The sequence below is a fragment of the Pipra filicauda genome, unplaced genomic scaffold (genome assembly GCF_003945595.2).
Source record: "Pipra filicauda isolate LSUMZ 115617 unplaced genomic scaffold, ASM394559v2 scaffold493_size893225_pilon, whole genome shotgun sequence".
Taxonomy (NCBI): Eukaryota; Metazoa; Chordata; class Aves; order Passeriformes; family Pipridae; genus Pipra; species Pipra filicauda.
The window spans coordinates 862,010-872,114 of NW_024104635.1; the positions used below are offsets into that span (position 1 = coordinate 862,010).

Sequence of the window (10,105 nt, forward strand, 5' to 3'; positions counted from 1 at the left end):
AACTGGAAAACATCAAATTGGGTTTGATACTGTGTTATCATTGCTTTTTGATAATGGTTTTAATGGTGATGTGTCTGTTTCTGGTTTTCCCCTCCAGCTGTGATATGAAATGGCCCCAGAATTAAAAACAGAGACGAGCACAAATTAGCAATGAAGTGCACTGGGGAGAGGGTCAGTTGGGTGTTACAATGCCTTTTTTTTATTATTTTAAATTAGTGATAGAGGGACAATGTGGAGTGTTTCTGCAGTGTAACATCAGCCTGGTTTGGCTGCCATCCTCACTCCATGTATTTATGGGGACAGATAGGGGCAGTATCAGGTGCCATCTCAGGGAGAGTTATGGGTTGTTAAATTGGCTGCATGAAGAAGGAAGGATGAGATAGAAGTTCCTTGCATCCATTAGCAAAGTAGCTATCCCTATTTTGTTTTTCCATTTGAAATGAAACTATTAAAATATTGTTGTCAAAGCCAGTACATCAGCCATGCATTTCAACTCTCTCCAAAATAGATGTGCTTGGCCTTAATTGTGGATTATTCAAGGGCAACTACTGCTCTGAAGGAAGGGTTTCTTGATAGTTTTGTCCCTGTGTTTCACCACAGACACTTCTGTCCCCGTATTTGCCATCACTTGAACTAATCAAATCAACAGGGGCATCTCAGTTTAGTTTTCTCCAATCCTGTATAGAAACACGACACACACACAGCTGTACATTGACTGTGCTTCTGCCTCAGCACATTGGGCTCAGTAATGGCCTTGTGACCCAGCTCCCTGGGGACACTGTGACCTTCCACAGGGATCCTGTGGGACAGCCCTCTCAGCAGGGAAACCACTGCCTTGTGGTTGCCAGAGAAATGAAGGTGCACCATTGAAGTGTGTCCAATACAATATGTTCTTAGCATAATGAGTCTCCTCAATTTCAACATGCAAAAGTAAGATTGACATTCTTGCTGCCCAGATGATTGATCTTGTTCCTTCATGACTATAAACCCTCGGGAAAAGTGGTCATTATTCGCACGACAGCTGAGGGCGATGATGTATCAAAATATTTTTCCTCTTGATGGGCATCTTGGAGCTGAGGTGACTCTTCAGGTGACACTTTGATTTTTTTACACACGTGGCTCACAGAGGGAAAAGCAAGCCTTTGTTTGTCCTCCCCTCTCAGGTGACCTCTTTCAGCACCCCCCCGACCCCGGAGCGCAACAACCGCCCGTCGTTCTTCTCGCCGTCCCTCAAGAGGAAAGTGCCCCGGACCAGGATTGCAGAGATGAAAAAGTCCCACTCGGCCAACGACAGCGAGGAGTTCTTCAGAGATGATGATGGTGGAGGTGAGGGACCTGCTGCCAGCTGCACACGCTGGGCTGGCACAGGGGCTGTGGGAGGGGACCCCAGCGCCGGGTTCCCGAGAAGGTTTGCAGGGTGGGTAAAGGAGAGCTCCACACAAGAGCCAGTTCCTCTCTAAAGGTGGGGCTTTTCACAGCCTTGAGCATCTTTTTGAAGGTTGGAGCCCACAATTCCTAAATATGTTTAAACCTTATCTCTCTCCTTTATATTGGTCCATTTGAGAGAAACTTGAGCAGCAGAGACCCTCCCCTTTCCCAGATGCCACACTCTTCCAGGTATTGTGGGGTAGGGCACACTCTCAGCTGCAAGTTCTCTGAATTCCCTGATTTTCACCCTATGGGACAGAAGAGGGTTCAAATGCAGACTCCCCAGTGCATGAGAGAGTAAGTAGCAGAGCTGCTTGATCCAGAGCTGGTTAAAGTTGGTGACAAAAACATTTACTTCAACTGGCTTTGAACCAGTTCTGAACTCTCTAAAGAGAAAACCTCATGAGTTTGTTTGTATTACAGTTTAATGCCTTGTGGAACTCTTCCTTTGAATTTTAGTTGCTCAGTGGAAAACAACCACCAAGATTAAAAAAAATGGAGCCTGACTCAAAATATAGTTTTGTAGTATAAATCCAATCACATCGCAGTTTTGTGAGGCAGGAAACTCACAAACATCAACGTCCAAACTGCTTTTCATATGTTTAAAAACAATTCAGTCAATAAATCTGTCTGTTGGCGTGCTCACAGATAAACACAAAGGTGATTTTCAGGTCATGAGTTCTGCCTGTAGTAGCAAAGATACTGCCCATCAGCAGGACTGGACCAGCTTAGCTAATAAAGAACTGCACATGATAAAACAAGCTGAAGTGATAATGTTTATTGCAGATTCTGTGCAGCTTAAACTGGCTGTCAATAAAAACCTTCCCTCTTTTTACTTAATTTGTCTAATCAAAACATGTGTTTTAACCCATGTTATCTAGAGTAGCTAGATACCACGTGTTCTTTTTGTTTGGATCAGGACCTGCTTTCAGTCCCAGACCTTGGATCACTCTGATCCAAAATTGATATGTTGACTTCAACATCTGCTTCTAGCACTGTGGGACAGGGCTGAGTGTTACAAGGCACTGGAGAAGAGGTTTACAAATGGTCCAAAAATGCAGCATATGGCTGTGGGAGAGACCTGCAGTTGTAAAAGCCACATCTGACTTACAGGGGACTCAGTATCCTTTTGTTTTAAAAGTTACTTGTGGTTATGTAAAGTAGTTATGAAAAGAATGGCTCTGCTGAAGGGTGCCAGGTCTGCAGGAAGCTGGGGCTTTAATGCTCACTCTCCCCCTGTGTGCTAGATGTCAGTTTTCTTCAAAACAAACAATTCTCTTCTGATACTCTGGTGGATCTCTGCATGAGCAACTACTTAATTTTAGGGATGTTCTGTGATTCTGTGTATGAGGGAGGACTGGGCCAGGGTGCTGCTTGTGCAGTGTGGCAGCAGAGGGTTCGTTCCCTGTCCTGGCTGCTCTGTCAGCAGGAGGCTCTTTGCACTGCTGCCATTTAGTAGCTCCAGTGTAAATGGGGAACTCTGTGCCGGGCAAGGTCTGACTGATTTAAAAAACCAGTAATAGTCATGTCCTGCATGTGGTTTGTCTCTGAACCTTGAATAGGGGGCCTTCCTCTTTTTTTTGACCTTCAGAAGTGTTGCAGTGAAGTGCAAGAAGTGCAATCCCTTGAAGCTCTTTGCCTCTCTGTGCCTTTGCAGATCTGCACAACGCGACCAACCTGCGCTCGCGGTCCCTGTCGGGGACGGGGCGCTCGCTGGTGGGCTCCTGGCTGAAGCTGAACAGGACAGATGAAAACTTTCTACTCTATGCACACTTAACTTACATCACTTTGCCATTGCATCGAATTTTAACAGGTGAATTTTGGCGTGTATTGTGCAAAACCAGAGTCCTTTGGTTCCTAGGCAGCCTTCTGCGTTGGGGGATTTTGCTGCTAAGTCAGAGGAACAAGTGTTTCTCTGCAGTCCCACTGTATGCAGGGATTGATTTCAGTTTGGAAGAAATTACAAATTCCAGTAAAAGTTGCTCCTCTGTAATTAAGAATGGACTTTGAACAGTGTTTCAGCAAAATAATTATTCCTTATGATAATTGTGTTGATAATCTTAGAGCAAGTTAGCTGGAGTTACCAAGCTCGCTCGCTCTCCCACCACAGACCTTTTGGAGTTCACAGAAGATGTATTGTTCCTGCTGGCATTTAATAGTTGCTCAAGTGGGTGGCACAAATGCCTCCCCGCTCAAATATTTGCTTTGAGCTTGAACATCCTCTCTGAGACTCCATTTGTTGAACATACGGTTGCAGGAGTTGGAGCATATATTGAGATGCACAGAAATAGGACATGAAATGTCTGGGCTCCAGGGCAGAATTTTCCTCTGCAGTTTTTCACTACCCACATTTGTTTTAGTTTGACACATCAGGTAGAGCCCGTTTCCAAGGCCTTTTTGTGATCAATGCACTTGTGCCCAGTGGCAGCTTTCCAGGAAGCAGGAGCATTGCACGAGGGGCAGGGTGAAGTGGGAAAGGGGCTCATCTCCCTGGGAGAAGCCTGTACTAAGATATTAAAATCCCAGTGACAGTGATCAAAGTACGTTTTAAAATGTCTTGAGTTTATACATATTGATAAGATTTCTTTCTGTGCTAGATAGTCCCACTTCTGTCAGCTGCTCCTCGTGTGTCAGGTGATCCAGTCCCTCAATCATCTCTGTGGCCCTTCACTGGACTCCTCCCACTGTGTTTAATTCTTTATAAGCGTGGCTGGAGCCCTCTGGAGCTGCAGGTCAATTTTTACTCATGTCATCCTCTTTGTGCAGTTGTGTTTGATCAGCCTCTTAATTGTGTGCTCCCTTCTCCCATGTTCTTTGTTCTTTATGCAGCCTTCAAAAGGACATAGCAGCCCAGTTTCCAGTTTTCCCAGTGTACTGTCTTTGCCAGCATGTTGGTTTTACTGTCATACTTAGAAAGATGCCCGTGATCATGACAGAAATTTTACAGGTTCATATTCTGTCACATTTGGACAATATGGAGCTGAGGAGCCAAAAAGAGGAGTGGCTTTTATGGTAGCTTTTTGAGGGCAGAAATGTAGGCTTTGGGCTGTAGAGAAAGGATGAACCAGTTGAATGATTTGTCCCCACATCTTCAGATCCAGAAGTCTCTCAAAGGGGCTTGGGGGTGTTGCATTTCTCCCTTCAAGAGGGGGAAAACCCTTTGGCATCTCTTGTTAATGGCACTTCATAGAATCATAGAATCAGCTGGGTTGGAAGGGACCTCTGAGATCATCAAGTCCAACCCTTGATGCATTACCACTTACAGCTGTTTCCCTGGAAGATGCTGCGTCCCCGTGTCTGACACTGTTGCTTCATCCCAGTGTAAGCGAGGGTAGATCGGCTGTCCTCTCCACCTGGTGGGCTGGATTTGCAGTTTCCCATCCCTCAGTCCCTCCCAGCTGCATCCCGGCGGACTGGGACGTTTTAGATTCCCGGTGGGCTGTGCTGCAGTCCATGTGCTTCCCGGGGCTGGGGCCGCTTCCAGGAGCTCCCTAAGGTCGCCGTGTGTTTGTGTCCCTTGCGCAGATATCCTGGAGGTGCGGCAGAAGCCGATCCTGATGACATAGCCGAGCGGGCCCTGCCTGGAGCCGAGTTGCCAAGTGCCTATGCACAGCGGGTTCCCGTGCCAGCACTACCACCTAGTGTCGGAACACAACCCCCGCGGGAAAAAAAGGGAAGTCCAGGAATACCAGCCGATCAAAAGTGCCTCTTTCTTCCTTCCTCTGCTGTCACACACCGGATGCCCACGTCGCTGGAGTGTTTCTGACTGGGAGGGGACTCTCTCAGCAAGATAAAACGAGAAGGGGCTGCGTTTAAACCGAGTCAACGCTTCATGGACAGTTTGCTACTGTGTTTACTTTATAACTGAGAAACCAACCATATGTACAGAATGTGCTAAACTTTATACTCCTTGAGAGAAACATTCTGGGAATTTCCTACTGACTTGCTGACGGACACAGTCCCACAGACTCTGGCCATGCCCTCTCCTCGTGGGAACGGCTTCGTGCGGGTGGGGGGCCAAGGGATGAGACAGTCGTGTCCTGCTGAGGGAAAAAGAGCCTGCAAAGACACATTGCCATTTTGGTACGTGCAGCAGGTCAGGCCAGAGCTTAAAAGAGGCTGAAAATGTTCCCATTTTTCGTGTGTCAGTGTTAGGGCAGGTGAACTCTGCTGACGGATTTCCGTATCTACCAAAGAACAGCAACATTTTCATCCTCACGAGCTGGCTAAGAAAACGAGCCAGGGAAAAGAAGGCTAAAACGTGCTGCTATAGTAAAGCCGAGGTTCATCTCCAGTACTAATGCTGCTTATCTCTCTCTCAGCTGAGTCAATGCCAGTTTGAGTCTAAAATGGAAAAACAGGAGGCCGTGATCGGACTCCAGGGCCTAAAACCTTCCCAGTAACCAACATCCTCCTGCATGCACTGGACTTGAGAGTACGTAGAGTCATCCTTGTGGTGCCATTTGTAGCCAGGAGCTTGCCCAGATCCCCCATCTCCTGGTTGTTCCATACTGAAGCACAGAGAGTTTTCTGGAAATACAAAAGATGGAAGCATAGTTCTGTTCTGAAAAGTGACTAAAAATTGCGTAATGGGAGGTCTCAAAGTGGTGTGTCAGGAGCTCTCAGGAAAACAGCCTTATGTTTACACATGAAGTGCAGCTCTCTCTAAACAGCAAAACTCTGCTGTCCTGGATATGAAAACAAAATGATTGAATACTGAGACTACTGTGCTCTGGCTCACTCTTTTGATATGGGAGCCAGTCCATACTTGAGTTTATTTAGGACTGCACAGCTGGCACAGCAGTAGGAGGGCTGACGTGTCGTGGGGCATGTCAGACTCCCCACACGCACAGAGGGAGAGCAGAGATGCCATTTTTGTCACTTTTCAGACTCTGAGCACCCAAACCTGACGCTGTTGCTGCAGTTACCAAATGGCACGTGCTCTGAGCCTGGACCTTTGTCTCCCTCATACCTGGCCTTGCCCAAGTGCTTTGCTGTTGTTCTCTCAGTAGCATCTAATGACTTGACCTCTCAAACAGGACTTTCTGCTTTTTTTTCCTCAGGCTAGATGCCATGGAAATAGCTCCACTTCAGCATAAAGGCAGACTAAATTTGCCATTCAGCCCACCATGGTGACTCCAGCGTGGTAAGGAGGTCTGTCTGTGCTTGAGGCCAGGCCTGGGGGCTGTCACCTCCCACGGGGTGGCAGCAGTTCTTACACCGGCAGCATGAGTGTATGACAGGGACAGCTGACCGCTTCTAGTCGGCTTCAAATGTGTTGCAGCAGCACCAGGAAGGTGTTCACTTGGTCACTGGCACCACAGCCACTTTTCAGTGCAGCCCTGGCCTGTGGCCCACGTGGTTGTGTGAGTGTGCACGTGAGGGTGTTCCCACCAACCCACTGCCCCAGGCTTTGTCCCTGGGCCAGGGCACAGGTGGAGGCCTCACTCAGCAGCTGAAGTGCCCTCTCAAGGACCTTGCCAGGCAGCCTGGTGCTTACCTGAGATCCCCAGGTAGTCAGTGCCTGATGTCAGTCCGTACAAGTGTTCTCCCTTGGCCCAGGCTGGGAATTAAACCACTCCTCAGCTGGAGAACAAGCCTCTCAGTGTGCTCCTCATTCTGCACTTTCATACTGCTGGACTGGGCAAACCAGTGCTTGGTTTTCCTTTAGATATTCACTGGGGAGGGAAGGGAGAGAGGGTTGGTGTTTGTGCTCCTAATGACAGCTGATACCTTTCAGTCAGCCAGCCAGAGGAATAACACGTGAGAAAAGGAAATGTATCCAGACAGGAACTCCAGTGGTAGGTGCCTGAACACTTCTCAGTCGACAGGAGTTTGTAATGCTCCCTTGGTGTTGTGTGTTGTGTTTAGGTAGCTTCATTTTGTGTGATTTGAAAGACTGAGCAAACCTTGCTGTGTAAGATCTCAGAGCAGGTGAGGGGTGATGCAGCAAACAGTGCATGAGTTTGAAGGCAGTGTTACCGAGGGCACAGCTCAGATCCCACACCTGTCATGCAGGAGGTGTCGTCTGCTTTGTTACATGTACGTGGGTGCATTTTGGTGTCTAGTGTTTGAAGGGCTGCAATGTCCTAAAAAAATCGGTTTATTTCTTGTATCTTGCTAGTGGGATGTGCTATAGGTATGTGGAAGACTCACCTTTTCTGGTAGAAAAGGACTACAGGTATGCCCTCGTGGCCATCCATGGAAAATAGAGGTCAAACAGTCTACTGAATGTCAATAGTGCTTTTCAGAAACAAAGATGTGCCAGATTCTCAGTTATTCCTTCTCTAAACAACTGACTTGGACTTCTTATGTATAGCCCATGGTTCCCACTTTCCGTTATCAAATTCCACATTTTGTTCCGCTTTTAAACAGACCCTGAAAGTTATAATTTATTGTCCTTGTGTGGACAGACTGACAGGGAAGTTCATCAAAGTTCTGCTTGGGTCAGGATGGCACAGCTGACCCCTTAGCATGCTATTGCACTACACCAAAAAAGAAAAGGGAATGTTAATAGGAACCTCTCACCCCATTAATTTGGAGGGTGGTTAATTCTGTAGCTCCTAAGCAGTAAACCATTTTAAGCCTCTGTTGGCCATTTAAATAATTGCTGGGGATGGAGCTGGTGTGTCCTGCAGGCCATGAAGGCCCTTTGGCTCTGAACTGTTGGAGCACAGTGGGTTCCACTGGTTCTGGTGGTGTTTGAGGATGCAGCACGGGGTTAACATGCTTGGGAAGCTTTGCAGAACAGCTTTATTTATTTATTTACAGAATCCCACCACACCTCCTTGCTCAGTTAACTCCTTCCATCCTGCTGCCCATCTCCCCTGGGGAGATGGAGGCTTGGGCTCTTCATGGATGTTGTGTATTGTTAGGTGTCAAATGCAAGGATGTGCATCTTCTCACCCTTTGCAGGCTTTTCACTGCTGTCAATTTAACAAGTACAAAGCCTTTTTTTATTTTCTTTTTTTTTTTCCCCAGAAATCTCTTAAATCGGCTATTTTGTATTAGCAGATTATTGCTCTGCCTTAGAGACACCACGTGTGTGAAGTTGTGTTCTCTGACTGCCAGCCAGCACAGGGTGGATTCCAAGTCTCCTCTCAAAAGAAGCTGTTTTCCGAAGCGCCCCAAGTCTTTCAGCTGTCTGGGCTAACCCAGTCTGTGTGGTCCCCATTCCTTCTCTTCCATTCTCCTGGTCTTCACTGTTTACAAGGCCTGGCTGTGTTGGGCTCTGGGTCGCTGTCACTCAGTTTTCCATTTCTGGGCACGGTGTGCTCTCCAGAAAAGAGATTTGTTTGCACAGGTGGCTTTTCACAGTGAAGTGGTTTTCCCAAAGTATGTTCTTACACAGGTTTTAATTTAGACAGTGAAGTCCTTGGCTCTGCAGACAGATTTCTTCCAGCAGACCCTCATGTGCAGAATCCCATGTGGTCACTGAAGTTCTGTGTGGATGTGGAGTCCAGAGAAACAGTCTGTGCTCTTAGACTATTGACCTGCTTCTTGCCAGTCCTTAATTGTTCTTGTTCCAGATGATTTCTTGTCCTGTATTTTGTAGTCTGAAACTTCCCCATATTAAAGACAGATGTAAGACAAAACCTTCAGAAGTGCCTAAGCCCTGTTGTTACCCAGCAGGGTTTAAGAACAAATTTTTGTTTAGGAAATTAATGTATTAGTCTTAAATCCTGTCTGTGTTGTGTGTAGCAGTGTCAAGGAATGACAAGTTTAAAGTTCTTGGAAGAACCGTCCGTCTCTTAGGGACTCGCCCTTTGTGTTTGAAAGGCTCTCATGGTTTCCAGAGGTCACAGCTGAAAGCTCTGGAAAATGGATTTCCTGTGGTCACAGCAGTCAGAGGTCTGTGAATGCCTTACTGTGTCCTTGTGGGGTGTGACTGGCAGTGTGTGGTGCTGGTGTGTAGGAATTCTGTGTCACAAGTAGGTGCAGTAGAATCCAGTTAAAGGCACTGTGGAATAAGCAGCTTTTACACCAAACCTTAAAGAAGAAGGAGTATTTTACACCAGAATGTAGCTGTTGGGATACCTGGTCAGGGGAACACGAGTCTGTGAGCGGGTTGCAATGTTGAACGTTCTCTGTGTAAATATATAAATATTCTCAGCTTCATTTTCTCAGCCTAACACATGTTGCATGGTTTGGGTTTTATTTGCCCCATCGGTTCATCAGTGTTGCTTAAAAGGTGATGGGTTGGAAATCATGCTGGCACTGTACTGAGCCCTGTGAACAAAGAGCAAGGAGAACGTTGTGCACCAAAAACAGAGGTGACTTTGCATATGGCAGCAGTGAAGAAAATGTTGGACCCTGCAGCCAATAAACAGACCTCTTAAACGACCATGGGCTCTGTTAATCGTGTTTTTTCTCAGTGGTCAGTCTCTGACAACTTGGCATTTGGTAAGGGAGAAGAAGGTAAGAGTCAGTGTGGTCCTGAATTTGTTTGGAAAAGCTTTTTGCCTTTAGAACAACCCTTTTAAATTGATCCATGTTTAATTACACAGTCATTAACATTTAAGTTTTTGCAGTGCATGGTAGTGAGGACTGATGGCTGTAATGGTTTCTTCCTGATTAGTTCAGGAAGAACTTCAGTGAGGGTTTGTGCAGTGGCACAAAAACGAGCTCACCCTTTGTCCCTGCGCTGCCCTAAACTGTGTGTTCTGAGCATTGCAGC

General features: G+C 46.7%; 1 protein-coding gene across 4 annotated transcripts in view; it reads left to right on the forward strand.

Moving 5' to 3' along the window:
- Window positions 1-9,772, forward strand: part of KIAA0930 (KIAA0930 ortholog) — a 40,896-nt gene extending 31,124 nt beyond the window's left edge. For 2 of the 4 annotated variants that reach the window (XM_027742317.2, XM_027742331.2), the window contains exons 8-10: window positions 1,164-1,326; window positions 3,086-3,241; window positions 4,954-9,772. In XM_027742317.2, the coding sequence (XP_027598118.1) occupies window positions 1,164-1,326; window positions 3,086-3,241; window positions 4,954-4,994 (360 nt within the window). In that variant the 3' untranslated portion in view covers window positions 4,995-9,772. The remainder of the gene's footprint in view (window positions 1-1,163; window positions 1,327-3,085; window positions 3,242-4,953) is intronic. The other 2 variants (XR_003544742.2, XR_003544747.2) reach the window with 2 other exon arrangements.
- The last annotated feature ends 333 nt before the right edge of the window (window positions 9,773-10,105 follow it).